Here is an 18,881-nt window from a genome sequence, read left to right on the forward strand (position 1 = left end):
ACATATATGATGTGATATTTTAGAGAAAACACTATGAGCAGCTGGTTTCTAATTTGCAACAACTCACATCAATCTCATTCTCCTTGTGCACCAGAGAGTCTTCCAGCTCTTTCTGGGATTTGTGATAAACTCGGATCTCCTCGCTCAGTTTCTTGTGCTTCTCCTGCCAGTCTTTAGCGTCACGGAGGAGCTGTCGGAAAATAAATATCATTAGATTGAGCTGACACTGATGATGAATGAATGAGATTTACAGCTCCAAAAGCAGGACTTACAGATTTCTTCTGCTCTTTTAAACCACCGTTTTCCTTCTCAAAGGACAGAACCTGAGCCTTAAGAGCATCTTCTCTGAGTTTGGCTTCATCCATGAGGACATGAACCTGTTGTCAGATTAAAACAAACCCCAAGAGACACAGAATGGTTCATATCTTTATCTTTAGGATGTGAGGGAACTCATTCAAATGTTCAGATGCATTTTCAAATGACTAAAATTAGAAATTTTAATAAAAATTTGATTCTGAAAATAAATGTTAAGTAAAATAGAATAAAAAAAAATAAAAACAACTTTTATTCCAGCTAGTTGCACATTTATTTTATTTTAATTGTTTAACTTATTGTACTAAAATAACTAAATCTGAAATTAAATATTATATAATTTAAATACAAGCCATATATGTACGAAAAACGAAACGTTAATGTTAAAATAAATAAATAATTTTAATATTGTTAATAATCAAATTTATTTAAGTTATTAATTATATTAAAATATCTAAAATATTCAATATTAAAATATTCAGTTAACAATAAATATTTAATAATATTTTTTCATATATTACAATATAATATTACTACTACCCTATTGTTTAATATTTTTTATTTAGAGTTATGCTTAAAATATTTAAAATAATAATAAGTTATTTTTATATTGTTAATGAAATTGTTTCTTATAAATGTTAACTGAAATAAAATATTAAAAAAAAACTTATTTTATTTCAGCTAGTTGCAAAATTACTTTCTTCTTTTAACCTACTGTACTAAAATAATTAAATCTGAAATGAAATGAATACATTTATATACAAGTAAATTATACATATATGAAAAACTAAATGTTAAATGTTAAAATAAATTAAATGCCCACAAAACAATAGATAAAATTATAAATAATAAATAAAATAAATAAAAATTTAAATTACAAAACCATAACAAAATTACTAAAACTTCAACTAAAATGAAAATGTAAAATACATAAAAGCAATTTATATTATAGTCATAAGTACGCAAGTCATTTTTATCATTGAATATTAATCAACTAAGTTTACTTAAATTATGATTTGTGATAATTTATTAAATTATTACATCAATGGATATGTAGGGTTCTTTCAGTAAAATCATATAATTATATATGGCTTATATAAATTTATTTATTTTTTTTTCATTTCAGATGTAGTTTTTTTTAGTCCAGTAAGTTAAACAATTGCAACAAACCACATTTATCAATTTTTTTGCATTTGTTTATTTTATTTGAATGATAGTTCCTGTCACGTCATTCATTTGTTTTGCATAAGCGTGACAGAAATAATACATGTAAATATATAATGGCTGACAAACTAAGCCCAAAAAACCACTAGTGATCGCCTCGTCTAGCACAAATTACCTTTGCACGCTCCTCGTCATAGCTCTTCAGTGTTTTCTGGTATTTCTCAATTCTCTGGTGCATTTTGCCAATCTTTAGTTGAGAGGAAAACAAAAAAGTTATGAAAAATCTGAGAGACAAAAATCACAATGGCAAAAAAAATTAAAATAAAAGCAATCAAAGCTTACCTTCTCATTAAGGTTTGAGTTTTCCTCCTGTGTGTCCACTATTTTCTGGTTGAGCTGTGAAATGCTCCCTGACATCTGCTCCCACTGACTCTGGAGCTTCTGGTGACGATTCTAGTCAGCAAAAACAACAAACCACATTATACAAATGCGCAATGTGATGAAAGCAAGATTGTGATGGATGAGTCCTGCTGCTGTGATTTACCTTCAGCCCTTTCATTTCTTGTTGGCTGGAGCTCAGTGATTTCTCAGAGTTTTTAAGCCGCTCTTCACGCTCTTTTATCTGCAAGTAGACAAATGATTAGGTTCGTCAGCCTTTACTAAAAACAGCAAGTCAAGTCAGTAAGTCCACAGACGAGCGAATTAAGTTTACCATGTCGTTTAGTTCCGTGATCTTGTTAGCAGCATCAGATTTCTCATTGAGAAGCTGCTGGATCTTGTCTCTGAGCTGCTTTTCGGTTACTGCGAAAGAAAAAAATGATGCAAAATATATTTTTAATGAGTAAAGAAAATATTTTAAGACACCTTAAGAACACTTAAAATTACTACAAAAAAATTTTTTACAGAAAAAATCCCTACATACACTACCAGTCAAAAGATTTTGAACAGTCTCTTTTGCTCATCAAGCCTGCATTTATTTGATCCAAAGTACAGCAAAAACAGTGACATTTTGAAATATTTTTTATCATTTAAAATAGCTGTTTTCTATTTGAATATATTTTAAAATGTAATTTATTCCTGTGATTTTAAAGCTGAATTTTCAGCATCATTGATCCTTCAGAAATCTTTCTAATATGCTGATTTGCTGATCAAGAAACATTTATCATTAATATAAATATTTAAAACAGTTGAGTACATTTTTTCAGGATTTTTTGATGAATAGAAAGATCCAAAGATCAGCATTTATCTGAAATAAAACGTTTTTGTAATGTTATACACTATACCATTCAAAAGCTTTGAGTCAGTATAATTTTATTTGGGAAAAAATTATAAATTAATACTTTTATTGAGCAAGGATGCTTTAAATCGATCAAAAGTGATGATAAAAGACATTTATAATGTTACAAAAGATTTCTATTTTAAATGCTGTTCTTTTGAACTTTCTATTCATCAAAGAAACCCGAAAATATTATACACTGCAGAATATTAGAATGATTTCTGAAGGATCATGTGACTGGAGTAATGATGCAAAAATTCAGCTTTAAAATCAGGAATTATATTTAAAAATATATTCAAATAGAAAACAGTTTTAATATTTTAAATACTAAAAATATTTCAAAAGTTTTTGCAAAATATTGGGGGAAAAAAAAACATTATTCTGGTAAAAATCTGGTATTGTGTTTAAGGTAAGAATAATTGAATACGTAATTATGAGTTACTCAATGTCGTTATTTATATTAACTAATATTACAACCATTAATATTACAATATTATAATATTACAATATTTTAAGAGTTAATACATCTTTTGGAAAAAATATTTTAAAAACTACAAGAAAAAGTATTTTTTTTAACTTAATATTTGAATTATTTGGAAAGGAAGCTATAAATTACATTGAAAAATGTATCAAACAAAATAAAATAGTTATTTTGTATTTACTTTTTGTAGTGCAATTTCAACTACAATACAAAACACATAACTTTTATCTGATAAAATTAGCTTATATTTGTGACCCTGGAGTCTTAAGTAGCAATAGCCAAAAATACACTGTATGGGTCAAAATACTGATTTTTCTGATATTAAGTAAAGATCATGTTCCATGAAGATATTTTGTAAATTTCCTACTGTAAATATATCAAAACGAAATTCTTGATAAGTAATATGCATTGCTAAAAACTTCATTTGGACAATTCTAAAGGCGATTTTCTCAATATTTTGATAGTTTTGCACCATCAGATTCCAGATTTTCAAAAAGTTGTATCTTGGCCAAATATTGTCCTATCCTAACAAACCATACATCAATGCAAACAATTATTTCAGATGGTGTATAAATCTCAATTTCAAAAAACTGACCCTTATGGCTGGTTTTGTGGTCCAGGGTCACATATTTAAGCATGTTTATGCCATCATATCACCCAACGCTAAGAGATCTTTATGAGATAAAATGTATATTTAGCTGATATCTCAATCATGAAGAGGCTGAGAAGTGACTTACATTGATAGGTTCTGCCTTTGATCTAGAGGAGAAAAGAAGAGTTGAATGATTAGATTAGATTGATTCAATCTCAAGAGAATGAAAACATTTATCACAAGCTGATTCTTACAGCGAGAACCGTCCTCCAACAGAACATCAGTACTGTGAGGGCACCGACAACCGCTGTGACGACCACCGGCTCCCAGGGGACGCCGTGGAAAGTGGGGCCCGGTCGCCATTCCTCCGGAAGAGCAGTGATTATCTAATCGACACAAAAAACCACAAGAAATATAATCAGTTTTATGATAATTACTAGTACAGTAAATAGTCAGAGGATATTACAGTGGATAAAAAAAAATTAAAATAAAAAAGTACTTCCAACTCTTCATCTCACAATCTGACATTTATTCTAGCAATTTGAAATGGAAAAAAAAAAAATCTGAATTTAGATGCAAGATATAAACTCAGAATTCTTACTTTTTTCCTCAGAATTCTCAGTTTAAGTTTCAAAATTCTTGGAATTCTGAGTTATATCTCACTATTTTGACTTTTTTCTGGAATTCTGATTATTTAAAATCTGAATTACAAGATATAAACAGAATTTATGCAAATTCCAAGACAATATTTCAAAATTTTGACTTCTCGTTTACAAACCTGTTTTTTTTTTTTTTTTTGGTTTCCAACACAGAAGAAAATAATTTTTTAAAAAGTAATTGCTACTTTATATCTTTATAATCTATATACAAAAAAAAAAAAAAAAAAAAACACAATTACTTTTAATTCTTCATCCTGTGGTGGAAACAAGCTTCAATAGAGTTTCACTGCCTGACAGATGAAACTTTCAGTTTAGTTAGCAGACCCGGTTGTCAAACCTGTTTTCAGATCAATCAATTTAAGAATAAAATGTAAAAAGTCAAAAGTTTTTGAACAGTAAGATTTTTAATGTTTATTAAATATGTCTCCTCTGTTCACCAAGCCTGCATTTATTTGACCCAAAGTACAACAAAAAAATGAAATATAATAGTTAAATATTTTTACTATTTAAAATAACTTATCTATTTGAATATATTTTAAAATGCAATTTATTCCTGTGATTCTAAAGCTGAATTTCTAGCATCATTACTCCAGTCACATAATCCTTTAGAAATCATTCTAATATCCTGATTTGCTGCTCAAAATCAATATTATGTTGAAAACAGCTGACTAGATTTTTATTTAGGTTTCTTTGATGAACAGAAAGTTCAGAAGAACAGCGTTTATCTGAAATAGAAATCTTTTGTAAAATTATAAAACGTCTTTACCAACACTTTCATCAATTTAAAGCATACTTGCTAAATAAAAAGTTTTAATTTCTGTAACTCTTTCTGAAAAGAAAAAAAAAAAAGAAAATATACTGACTCCAAGCTTTTGAATGGTTACAAAAGCATTTTATTTCACATAAATGCTGATCTTAGATTAATTTGGGGGGGGGGGGGGGGGGGTTGGAGTACTCAACTGTTTTAAATATTGACAATAATAATAATAATTTTTAAAAAAATGTTTCTAAAGGCTCGTGTGACACTGAAGACTGGCGTAATGATGCTGAAAATTCAACTTGGCATCACAAAATAAATTACATTTTAAAATATTTAAATAGAAAGCAGTTATTTTAAATAGTAAAAAAAATTCAAAATTTAGTTTTTGTTGTACTTTGGCTCAAATAAATACAGGCTTGATTAAACATTAAACATCTTACTTTTCAAAAACCTTTCACTGGTAGTGTATATCTTACAATTCTGACTTTACATCTTACAAATCTGACTTTAAAAGTCACAATTTCTCTCATGGAAACAAGTTGCCATAGGTTTCACAGCCTTCACAGGTGAAACCTTCAGTTAGTTATCAGGCCCGGACGACAAACCTGTGACGGTTTAAGATCAATTTCTGCACTTTTTTAGAGCGAAAATGTCTATTTAGGCACTGACCCTTATCCTCAGCCACATGTAACAGAAATACAACACCAGGGGTTTAATGGACTTTCACCTCTGGTGAAACCCAGTCACCTAATGCCTAGAATAAGCACTTACAACTCAGTTTAAATGAGCCAATTTGGTTGCCTTGGGATTTTATATGATGCTTAATGGACTTAACTCACCGGAATTGTAGAATTACTCTGAGAGCTGGGTCAAAATACAGCACTATGCCATTATAACACAACTACTGTATGGATTTTATACTGATCTACAGCCTGAATGACACATTTAAGTCGTTATAAATCATACAGTTCAGTCCTGAAGAGAGTGTTAACACTTACTTCCTGAAGTCTGGACAGGATGAAGACGAAAAAGGCTGCGTTTTCTATCTCAGCTGGTGGAGAGGTAAGACTTTCCTGTGAATCCATTCTCGTTTTAAGCGTTTAAACTTATTTACCAGAGTAACCGAGCGCTCACAGACGGAGGTTGAGTCCGATAAACACAGTATAAATGGCGGACCGCAGGTTCATCTCGGGAAGCCGGTGTTTTCTAATATAAATCCGCTCTGACACGCTTTACTTTTGAAGCGAATAGATATTTAAAGGGTATATAGAAGCGTAGTAAATATATACAATTAGTATGTTTTGAAATCGCGGCTGGAGGAAGATCAGTGTTGATCTCTTTCAACACGTCAACATTTCAAAACGCTGAGACAAGAGTCTCTCACGAAGAGAAGTGTTTCTACTCTGTGAGCGCGCGGTCATGTGATGCTGACGGCGGCTTCTGATTGGTTATGGGGGGGCGGTGAGAGCAGGAGAGCCCATGTAGCTGTGATGCTAGCGGGTTTGAAAAATTAGCAGATTGATTAAACGACTATTTAGTGGATATGTTGTATATAGGGGAGTGATATTTAATTTAAATGATTTGAAATTTAATATAGTTAGGGTTTCATACACATATTTGTCTCGATTATAGTTTAATTACGGGGTTTAGCACGAAGCCCTATAGGATTTCATTCACGGATGCCTATTAGCTGTCACATGACCTGAAGCAGACGTGACCCGTCATGACAAAATCTTATAAAACACTGAATAAATATATAGAGGATAAACAGGTCTACCTTAGAAACATACATTTTATATTAATCTACACAATTGAGGTCAAAAGTTCACATACACCTTGCACAATGTTCAAAATGTTAATTATTTTAGCAAAATAACAGGGATCATACAAAATGCATGGCATTTTTTTTTTACTACTGACTTGAATGAGATATTGCACATAAAAGATGTTTTCATATATAGTTCACAAAAGAAAATAATAGTTGAATTTATACAAATGACCCAGTTCAAAAGTTTACATACGCTTGATTCTTAATACTGTGTTGTTACCTGAATAATCCACAGCTGTTTTTTTGTTTTTGTTTTTTTGTTTAGTGATAGTTGTTCATGAGTCCCTTGTTTGTTCTGAACAGTTAAACTGCCTGCTGTTCTTCAGAAAAATCCTTTAGGTCCCACAGATTCTTTGGTTTTTCAGCATTTTTGTGTTTTTGAACGCTTTTCAACAATGACTGTATGATTTTGATCCATCTTTTCACACCGAGGACAACTGATTACAGAACTATTACAGAAGGTTCAAATGCTCCCTGATGCTCCAGAAGGAAAAAAGCATGCATTAAGAATCAGGTGTGTTAACTTTTAAATTTGAAGATCAGGGTAAATTTAACTTATTTTGTCTATTGGAAAACATGTAAGTATCTTCTGTAACTTTTGAAGGGCAGTACTTAATTAAAAAAATGTGTACATTTTTCCTATTTTACCTAAATATCATATCTTTATTCTGTTCAAAAGTTTTCACCCCCCGGCTCTTAATGCATTGTGTTTCCTTCTGGAGCATCAGTGAGTGTTTGAACCTTCTGTAATAGCTGTATAGGAGTCTCTCAGTTGTCCTCAGTGAGAAAAGATGGATCTCAGAATCATACAGTCATTGTTGGAAAGGGTTCAAATACACAAAGATGCTGAAAAACCAAATAATTTGTGGGACATGAAGGATTTTTCTGAAGGACAACAGGCAGTTTAACTAAAACACAAACGAGGGACTCGTGAACTAAAAACTAAAAAAAAACACAGCTGTGGATTATTCAGGTAACAGCACAGTATTAAGAATCAAGTGTATGTAAACTTTTAAACGGGGTCATTTTTATACATTCAACTATTATTTTCTCTTGTGGACTAAATGTAAACATTTTTTTTGTGAAATATCTCATTCAGGTCAGTACTAAATAAAAAAATAGCATGCATTTTGTATGATCCCTCTTATTTTGCTAAAATAATTAACATTTTGCAGATTCTGCAAGGTGTATGCAAACTTTTGACCTCAACTGTATATGATATATATCTGAATGTTTAATTTAGAGGCAGCTTAAAATCAAGGAACAGCAGTTTGACCAGCAACAAAACCACAAATGACTCCAGAAATCATTACAGAAACATTTCTCAAATTGCTAGTTTGCTTCTTTGCAACCCAGAACGACGTAACCACCAACAGAAAGCAAACCTGTTATTAACATCACACCAATAACTCCAATTTGACTTACATAAACACATTACCACATTATGGTTGAAGATACCAAACATGCTTGTTCATTGGATGTTTCTTTAAAGTCTGTTAAAATGTTTCTGTTTTCTGAGTTTGGCGATCTGGAATTGAAAAAAGCTATTTTTTATCAGTTCTAACTCACTTTTTAACCGCACTGACTGTAGATTTACACTAATGTCTGCTATAGAACCTCTTGCAGCATGCTGAGAATTGAAAATTGTTTCAGAATCAACAATGCACAAACTGCACAAACATTGTGTGGCTAGAAACCTGGCACTGATTTGCTTGTTTTGTGCCTTAACGCCTTAAAATATCATCCTACTCACAATATCTCCGTAAAATCCAAGATATTCTTTGACGAGAAGCACTAAGCCCCTAAGTTCATCTGAAGTTGATGAGCCTGAGGAATCACTGCTTGCTTCAGTGTCATGGAAATCAGAGACACTCGGAGGCTCCAGTGAACCTGATGATAGAAAACAACCGTTTTAGCCCTATATATGCTACATTAATAATAAATTTTAAAGGAAAAAAAAAAAACATTAACACACCCGAAGACGGATCCACTTCAAAGTGAAAGCCGATGTCCACTGGGTTCTCCAAAATAGCATGAGGTCCCTTTTGAATCTCCTCAGTGTCTTCGAACCCTATCTGGGCATCTTTATTTCTGTTGAAATGTCCTCCGTCCTCCTCAAGTCCCACATCTTTAGTGTGAGACAAATCTTCGTTCATATTTAATTCAGGATTCAGAATCACTTCAGATTCATTCTGCTCTTCATGCATTTCAAGACTCTCAGGTGGTTCGGTCATTGCGATGTTAGTGTCCAAATTCTTCACCTCTTCAGAGTCAATGTTTTCATCTGGAAAAAGTGCATAAGGATATTTAACACAATATACAGGCAATATATTAAAAATAAATGTTTGCATATACAGTTAAAGTCAAAGGTTTACATACACCTCGCAGAATCTGCAAAAAAAAATGCATGTTATTGTTTATTTAGTACTGACCTGAATAATGTATTTCACATAAAAGATGTTTACATATAGTTCACAAGAGAAAATAATAGTTGAATTTATAAAAAATGACCCCGTTCAAAAGTTTTCATACACTTGATTCTTAATACTGTGTTGTTACCTGAATGATCCAGTGTTGTTTTTGTTTAGTGATAGTTGTTCATGAGTCCCTTGTTTATCCTGAACAGTTAAACTGCCTGCTGTTCTTCAGAAAATCTTTGGTTTTCCAGCATTTTTGTGTATTTGAACCCTTTTCAACGATGACTGTATGATTTTGAGGTCCATCTTTTCACACTGAGGACAACTGAGAGACTCGTATGCAACTTTTACAGAAGGTTCAAACACTTGGCACAATGAAACGCATGCTTTAGATGGAAACACGATGCAATAAGAGCCAGGGGTGAAAACTTTTGAACAGAATGAAGGTGCATGGCCTACTTTTTTTTTTTTTTGCCTAAATATCATATTTTTAGTACTGCCCTTCAGAAGCTACAGAAGGTATATCCATTTTCCCAGAAGACAAAATAAGTTCAAATTGACCCTGATATTCAATATCCAAAAGTTTTCACCCTCCAGCTCTTAATGCATCGTGTTTCCTTCTGGAGCATCAGTGAGTGTTTGAACCTTCTGTAATAGTTGCATATGAGTCCCTCAGTTGTCCTCAGTGTGAAAAGATGGATCTCAAAATCATACAGTCATTGTCGGAAAGGCTTCAAATACACAAAAATGCTTCACAAAAAAGAATTAGTAGGGCCTGAAGAATTTTTCTGAAGAACAGCAGGCAGTTTAACTGTACAACAACTATCACTAAACCAAAAAACATAGATGTGGATCATTCAGGTAACAACACAGTATTAAGAATTAAGCGTATGTAAACTTTTGAACACGGTCAGTGCTAAATTAAAAATGATCATGCATTTTGTATGATCCCTCTTATTTTGCTAAAACAATTAGCAGATTCTACAAGGTGTATGAAAACTTTTGACTGAGTTAAGTATCATATTTGATATATCAGGCTTTTATGGCTGAATATGGAGGAAAAAAATCATCAAAATTTTATTTAGACTCCCAAAAATGAGAAAAATATGCAATTTGGAGCAGATGCTGATATTTATATGAACAGAAAGCTATGAAATTCTAATGTTTGTAATGTAAATTAATGAGATCTTGACAACAGCAAAGCAAATACTTAATATAAATAAAATTATATAAATATCAATTGTCACACTATATCTCCAATAATTTGTCTTAGTAAGATGATATTCAAATGATCAAAATATATATGTGACCCTGGACCACAAAACCAGTCATAAGGTTAAATTTGACAAAACTGAGATTTATACATCATATGACAGCTCAATAAATAAGCTTTCTATTGAAGTATGGTTTGTTAGGATAGGACAATATTTGGCCGAGATACATCTATTTGAAATCAGAAATCTGAGGATGCAAAAAAATCAGAAAGACTGAGAAAATCACCTTTAAAGTTGTCCAAATTAGGTTCTTAACAATGCATATTACAAATCAAAAATTACATTTTGATATGTTTACAGTAGGAATTTTACAAAAAATCTTCATGGAACATGAACTTTACTTAATTTCTTAATGATTTTTGGCATAAAAGAAAAATAAAAAATTTTGACCCATACTATGTATTTTTGGCTATTGCTACAAATATACCCCAGCGACTTAAGACTGGTTTTGTGGTCCAGGGTCACATATCGCAATGCAATCTAATGATAATCGAGAAAGCCTGATGATCATATTTGAGATTCACTGATTTTTCTAAAAATAAATAATTAAGTCAACTTAAGATTCTTCAGTCCAGTCCACAGTAAGTGTTCATCTTGAAATATCAAAGGTATTTACTTACTTTATAACTAAAATCAGAGACTTCACAGCAGAAAGACATTTGAGGGACAAGCTGAAGGTGGACGTTTTGTACAATACTAAAAGGACTATGAAACTATCTATGAAGCAGATGAGAGAAGGCATGGGGTAAATTGTGTGCAACAGGTTTTTGATCATTTAGAAGCCTTAGAAATTCATTTACCAAATATTTAGAGTTAAAGCAACGCGAACAGCATCTGATTTTAGGCTAAACCTGAAATGACTTTGCAAATGCAAGCATTGCTGTTAGTACTGCTAAAATTACCTGTTTCAGATGCAAGCTGTTCGTCTTCGACCAATGGTGCGCTGTCACTGGCCGCTGAGTATTTCTGTCGCAAAGCGAAAACGATCTCCTGGAAAGCGTCTAAGATGGCAGCCTCAAAGTCATACATTTCCGGCTCCTTCTGCTGCCCGGGTTCCTGAGATTTCCGGTCTCTTTCATTCAGGATGTCCTCGGTTGCGTCGAGAATCGAGTTCTCCGAGGCCTCCATGATCTGGTCCAGCGTTCGCTCCATCTCCTCCGTGTCCGTCTGCTGCTCTCTCGCAGACTTCATCTCCACATCTAGATCAGAAAACATGGCTTCGATCTTGAAAAGGTTCTTCAGGCCAAAGTACTTCTGCATGCGCTCCATATCCTCATCCTTCAGGTAATCTCGTAAGATTGTGAGTCTCAGCACGTTATCGCTGTACTCAGGCTCCTCGGGAGGAAGACGAACCTCGTCGCTTTCTTCTTGTTTCGTGGTGTTTTCGCTTTGTTGGGATTCGTCATCGACTTCAGTTTGTTGGTTTTCTGTAGCTTCTGTGAGCTGAGATTTGGACGACAAAAGAAGAGCGTTTTCGTCCTCTAAAAGCTCTTCTGCATCTTCATTCACGTTCTCTTCATCTTCAGGAATTTGTTGCTCTGACTCCAGTGTGTTTTTCAGTAGATCCACAAGTTCGTTCTTCACTTTTTCAATCTGTTTGTCTGTTTGGTCAAGCGGAGCTGCAGTTTTTGGGCTTTCTGTAACAGGTTCTTCTTTTAACTTCTCATCTTCGTCAATCAATTCACTAGTGTTGATTAGTGGATCGTTTTCAGCGTTTACGTTTGCATTTTCATTTTTGTTCATGCTCGCCTTCCGAGGAAGGTCTTCCACATTTTCCATCTCCTTTGGATCATGTTCTTCAGTGATTTCACTAACATTTAACGCCGGCGGTGCTTTTTCAGACTCAGTGGTTGTTTCCAATTCTGGTTCAGGTGGGATGTCTTTTCTCACATCCGAAGAAGATTCTGGGATTTTGACGTTTACCGTTTCATCTGCAATAGCCAGTTCCTCACTTTGCACATCCTTGACCTCAAAATCAGCAGCTGAAGGTCTTTCTTTGGTGAGTTCCTCAAGAGTTTTGCTCTCTTTTGTTTCACCTTCATGCTTTGCTTTGAAACCATCTTTAAAAGTTGACCTGTTCTCATCCTTGAGTGTTTTCTCTGGTGTTTGTAGTGGTATTTCTGTATCGTCTTGCTTTGCTTCAGCAGGTTCTTCAGGTACCACATCTAAACTTGCTGTTTGTGATTCAAGTGGAAGTTGTAAAGGCTCCCAAGACTTAAAATCAGAGTCACTTTGGTTGTGCAAAAGCTCAGAATCATCATCATCATCATCCTGTTCATCAGAATCTGATGGCTCTGTTTCTGCATCCTCTGAAATGATTTCAGCATCTTCTGTCTCTTCTGTTAGTGCATCTTTAGGCTCAAATGCTAGCTCTGAATCATCCATCTTTGGCTGAAAGCTGTCAGAGTCCTCTTCAGTAGATTTTAGTAATGTTTCTGTTTCAGGAGCTTCTACAGGTTCTGAATCATCTGCCTTTGATTCAAGAATTGATTGTGATTCTGAATCTACTGACTCTGATTTAAGATTCAATGTTGATTCTGAATCAGATGACTTTGATTCTGAATCTGACTCTGATTCAACATGCAATGCTGATTCTGAATCATCAGACTTTGATTCAAAAAACGGTTTTGATTCGGACTCTACCGACTTTGATTCAAGAAGCGATTTTGAATCTGAATCTGACTTTGATTTAACATGCAACGCTGATTCTGAATCATCTGACTTTGATTCAAGAAGCGATTTTGATTCTGAATCCGACTCTGATTCAAGAAGCGATTTTGATTCTGAATCCGACTCTGATTCAAGAAGCGATTTTGATTCTGAATCCGACTCTGATTCAAGAAGCGATTTTGATTCTGAATCCGACTCTGATTCAAGAAGCGATTTTGATTCTGAATCCGACTCTGATTCAAGAAGCGATTTTGATTCTGAATCCGACTCTGATTCAAGAAGCGATTTTGATTCTGAATCCGACTCTGATTCAAGAATCGTTTTTATTTCTGAATCCACTGACTCTGATTTAAGAATCGTTTTTATTTCTGAATCCACTGACTCTGATTTAAGAATCGTTTTTATTTCTGAATCCACTGACTCTGATTCAAGAATTGATTTTGATTCTGAATCCACTGACTCCGATTCAACAATCGGTTTTACTTCTGAATCTAATGACTCTGATTCAAGAGGCTCCGCTGTTTCTGTCGTTGTCATTTGAGATGTGTCTTCATTCTGAGTTGGTTCTTTCGATTCTTCTGTTGAATTCTCATTTTCTAGCAACAATGTGCTGCCTAATAACACATCTATGTCATAGCTTTCAAATTTATCGCGCCCAGTCTCAAAGCAAACAAAATCTGTTTCCTGAAAAGAGAGAGAAAGATTCATATTAACCAAATGCCGCATCAAAAATGACCAAACACAAGTCAGTATTTAGCACATCGACTGACCTCTGTAGGTACCTCCAATTCTTTTTCAGTGTATATATGATTTATATTAAGATAGTCCTTTGGGAAATAACCAAAGTGGTTTCCAACCTATGCAAACAGAGAAAGAGAGAAGAAATGGTCAGTTTTTTTGCACTGAAGTTTTTGCAGTGTTTAACAAAGTAAAATAAATAAATAAAAGCAAAAGAGTAAGAAAATAAAATGCATAAAACAAAATAAGAGGGAAAATGTTAAAAATGCATCTAATAATTGATTTTTAAGATATATTTAATCTCTCTTTCAAAAAAAATTAAAAACAATTATACAAAAAAATTTAGCTAAAATTTTAAATATTCAAATTATTCAATATTTTCTTCTACCCCAGCCGTTTAAATGAATTTGACCTATTCCTTTATTTCAACTATTTAACTATTAAAGATTCATGCATGATCTTTCGCCCAACTAAACAAATATATGTAGACTGTTTGCGACCGTCATACTAATCAAATAACACCACATGACAACCGGGTACATCATCAGTAACACCCAAAATCAAACAATCCATGAATGATTAACAGGTTACTTACACTACCAGCCCACATGTCCGATCTCTGCCCTGAGAGTTTATAATATACATATATCGTCTCTCCTTTTTTAAAAGAGAGAAACCGGCAATCCGGCCCCGTAAAATCCTTGGCGGCCTTCCCTCTGCCGAGAAGCACTAAAAGGACACAAAAAACAAGTTAGGATGGAAACTAGTCATATCATGTTAGATTAATGAAAGCTTATGATACATCTACTTTAAGAACAAAAGTGTTTGCGTGATAGTTGGATAAAAAAAATGTAAGATATGTTTTCAGTTTGGATTTTTACTTCTGTAGAACATAAAATTAGATGCAATATGGTATAACATTGTGATTAATTCCTTCTAATTTCAGGACAAACATATTTACCGACATATCGCTTGAGACTTATTGATATAAAAATTATAATTAAATTTCATTTGTAGTACTACTTGTGCACAATGCACATTTCTTAATATTAAGCCTAAAATATGTTTTAATGTCACTGTTGATGAGCATTGTATGACCTTTAAATATTTCGCATTTAAAGACTATTATTTTGCAATAATTCCACTTTAGTACAATTAAATATACTTAAGTATACATTTAGTTGGACTTCAGCACTACTTTCGCACTATTAAAATGCATTAAGCACAAAATTAGTATTTCTAATTTAGCACACTTTAAATATAACAGTTTAGTATAGTAAGTAGAATTGTAGGGTATTTTTTATCAAGCGCATAATGTGCAAATGTATTTATAGTACACTTAGCATTAAATAAATGTATTGTTTTTGACTAGGGTAAGCAAAAAAGACTTTAATTTCTTTCTAATTATTTAGAAGTAAAACAAAACCTGAATATTTTGGACGGTTTTTGTAAGATTCACCCAAACAGGTTGCATTAAGAAATTGTACATGTTTCCTTCTAATTTTTTAACCATTTAATAATAACACAAATTCATAATTTCTGATGAAAGTGGTGCACAAGTAATTGCAAGAATTATCTTTTATTGCAAATACATAATTTAAGGAAGGAGGGATTAGGAATGATTTATTTTTTTACTGTAGCTGTTTAGTAATTTTAACAGGGAAAAATACATAAAAATGCTATAGTTAAAAGTAAAAAATTGGTTAACTAATTTAAGTAGCCTTACCATATAAAATGAAAATATTTAATATTTTAAAAGCCAATAAATGTGATGAGAGTTATATAGCCGATATAAACAAAATCAAAAAAAATTTTATCTCATAAAAATTTGTGGTAAAAATATTTTATATTTTAAAAGCTAATATATCTGATGTTTTTAGAGATTTTTATTTCTAAACTTAAGCTGTACAGTAAAGTAAGTTCTAGTAAGAACAACTACACCTATTTTTAACAATAAAATTTTAACAGTGCTGTTTTTAAGTCAAAACAAATACTGTTTTTTCTTTGTGAATTAATTCTTGCATCAGAGTTTTATATAAAATCAAAATCTGATTTTTGTTTATCTCATACAAATTCGTTGATCATATTCGTTGATTTATATATATATATATATATATATATATATATATATATATATATATATATATATATATATATAAATCAGAATAGTTTTTTTATCTCATAAAAATGTGGTAAAAAATATTTTATATTTTAAAAGCAAATATATCTGATGATTTTAGAGATTTTTTTTATTTCTAAACTGTAAAATTATTCCCCTGTTTTTAAGTAAAAACAAATACTGTTTTTTCTTTGTGAATTCATTATTCTTGCATCATATAGCGAAACAAACGGATGTGCTATATATAAACAAAATCTGATTTTTGTTTATCTCATACAAATTCGTTGATCACTAATTGGCAATGCTTTTTTTTCTGAATTTTACGTGAAAATGCGTCCAAAACTAGGTTATAAAGTGTTTAGTTCAATTCAGCAAATGATAAATATATAATAAAACTTCAATGCAATATAGCAGATATTTGCACAATGTATATAGGCTAGTGATATTATTAAAGTTTTCGTTCATTCCACTCTCTAAATATCGAAAGAATATATATTTTGTCAACAAATGTTCGACCTAATTCATCAAACGTAAACAATCGCATCGCGTTTTTTAGGCTGTTTGTAAACAACAACCTTCCGATTCAAGCAATCGGTCTGTTTTACATGGCAATATACAACCAGGCCTTTTATTTAACATTATTAACTGTTTCATAATGTGATCCCAACGTACAAAAGCATAAAACATGGTTTGCTAAAGAAGCATTTTGAGTGTAGTGTGTTTATGTTGTTAGCTCGAATGGCTAAACTGAGCTCAGTATCAGCAGTCAGGATCTTCAAGGACGCCACTTCTCAATATCAACCCTCTACGCACTATTAAATCCCACTTCTCATTAAATTAATTTACTGTTAGAAAGTTAAAGTATTCCTGCAGTAGCGGCGATGCGGCCTTTATGGCGATAACAGCAGTAAGTTTTATGGTCAGCGGCAGCAGCAGCATCATCCTGATACAAAGTTCAGTGATACTCACTGCTGCATTCTTCATCGGCGCATCGCTTCAGGTCCGAAAACCGCCGGTCCGCGCTGCTCTGAGGAGAACACGCGTACAGAACAAGCATAAAAACAGAATAAAAACAGGAATTCGGTGCAGCCATGCTGGCAGCTGTTGATCACGGAGCCGCTGCCGACACGTCAGCAGATCCGAGGCAAACCGAGCTGCTTCTGCGAGGAGGAGAAAAGCCCGGAGTCATGTTACAGAGCGCTTAAAGAGACCGCAGCACCAAAACAACAGCACACAGCTACAGAATCATGTACAGTAAATGCTTCTTATCATGTTTATTTGACGTTTTACTCCACTTTTTTTTTTTCATTTATTAGTTTTTCATTAGGTTTTCTTCAGTAGGAAAAAAATCTATCTGTCATATATGAATTTTATGAATTTTTATTAAAAAAATATACACTATGTTCATCTAAGAAAATATACCTTAACTAATTTATGTTTTCTGATTTCACATACAAAAACAAAAATCTGCCTCTAAACTTCTATTTTCTTTATTTAGAGTTGCTCTAGACCAGTATATGAAAACTACCTAAAGAAAAAATAGTATGAGTACTATAGTTAAACCAATAAATATACAAAATATACAAAAAACAAACATTTTTACTACACTTTGACTATAAGAAAACCATGGTTAATTTTCTTAAGAGACATACTTTCTTCACTTTTTTACTATTTTGTATTTAGAACTGCACTGCATTGATGGTCGGATGTTTTCTAAAGTTTAATAAAAAAAAAAAAGTCCTGGAAGTACCGATCTGAATCAAATGATTGCTAACCTGCTCTGAAGTCCTGTCTGAATCAAATGATTCACGATTTGAATCAAATAATTAATGATCCGAACTCCAAAATCCTGATCTGAATATAAAGATTCATGAACCCATTACGGAGGTTCAATCTAAATCAAATGATTCAAAATCTACTCGCCGAAGTCCCGATCTGAATCAAATGATTCACTAACCTGCTCTGAAGTCCCGATCTGAATCAAATGATTCAAAATTCATTGCCGAAGTCCCGATCTGAATCAAATGATTCACAAACCTGCTCTGAAGTCCCAATCTGAAACAAATGATTCACAAACCTGCTCCAAAGTCCCGATCTGAATCAAATGAATCACGAATCGAGATTCCTAAACCTGCTCTGAAGGTTCAATCTAAATCAAATGATTCATGATCCACGATCTGAATCAAATGATTCGCTAACCTGCTCTGAAGTCCCGATCTGAATCAAATGATTCACGAACCTGCTCTGAAGTCCCAATCTGAATCAAATGATTCAAAATTCTTTGCAGAAGTCCCGATCTGAATCAAATGATTCACAAACCTGCTCTGAAGTCCCAATCTGAATCAAATGATTCACGAACCTGCTCTAAAGTCCCAATCTGAATCAAATGATTCACGAACCTGCTCTGAAGTCCCAATCTGAATCAAATGATTCACAAACCTGCTCTGAAGTCCCAATCTGACTCAAATGATTCACAAACCTGCTCTGAAGTCCCAATCTGAATCAAATGATTCACAAACCTGCTCTGAAGGTTCAATCTAAATCAAATGATTCATGATCCACGATCTGAATCAAATGATTCGTGAACCTGC

General features: G+C 32.8%; 1 protein-coding gene across 3 annotated transcripts in view; it reads right to left on the reverse strand.

Annotated features, from left to right (window-relative positions):
• mia3 (MIA SH3 domain ER export factor 3) overlaps positions 1-17,383 on the reverse strand; it is a 32,534-nt gene extending 15,151 nt beyond the window's left edge. For all 3 annotated transcript variants that reach the window (XM_073853105.1, XM_073853104.1, XM_073853103.1), the window contains exons 1-14: positions 17,260-17,383; positions 14,767-14,900; positions 14,204-14,290; positions 11,666-14,117; positions 9,048-9,356; positions 8,826-8,962; positions 4,080-4,211; positions 3,971-3,992; positions 2,189-2,277; positions 2,021-2,098; positions 1,819-1,929; positions 1,652-1,723; positions 273-377; positions 68-190 (exon numbers count right to left, since the gene is read on the reverse strand). In XM_073853105.1, the coding sequence (XP_073709206.1) occupies positions 68-190; positions 273-377; positions 1,652-1,723; positions 1,819-1,929; positions 2,021-2,098; positions 2,189-2,277; positions 3,971-3,992; positions 4,080-4,211; positions 8,826-8,962; positions 9,048-9,356; positions 11,666-14,117; positions 14,204-14,290; positions 14,767-14,900; positions 17,260-17,383 (3,975 nt within the window). The remainder of the gene's footprint in view (positions 1-67; positions 191-272; positions 378-1,651; positions 1,724-1,818; positions 1,930-2,020; positions 2,099-2,188; positions 2,278-3,970; positions 3,993-4,079; positions 4,212-8,825; positions 8,963-9,047; positions 9,357-11,665; positions 14,118-14,203; positions 14,291-14,766; positions 14,901-17,259) is intronic.
• Between the last annotated feature and the right edge of the window lie 1,498 nt (positions 17,384-18,881).

The sequence above is a fragment of the Garra rufa genome, chromosome 13, assembly GCF_049309525.1.
Source record: "Garra rufa chromosome 13, GarRuf1.0, whole genome shotgun sequence".
In the NCBI taxonomy this organism is placed as follows: Eukaryota; Metazoa; Chordata; class Actinopteri; order Cypriniformes; family Cyprinidae; genus Garra; species Garra rufa.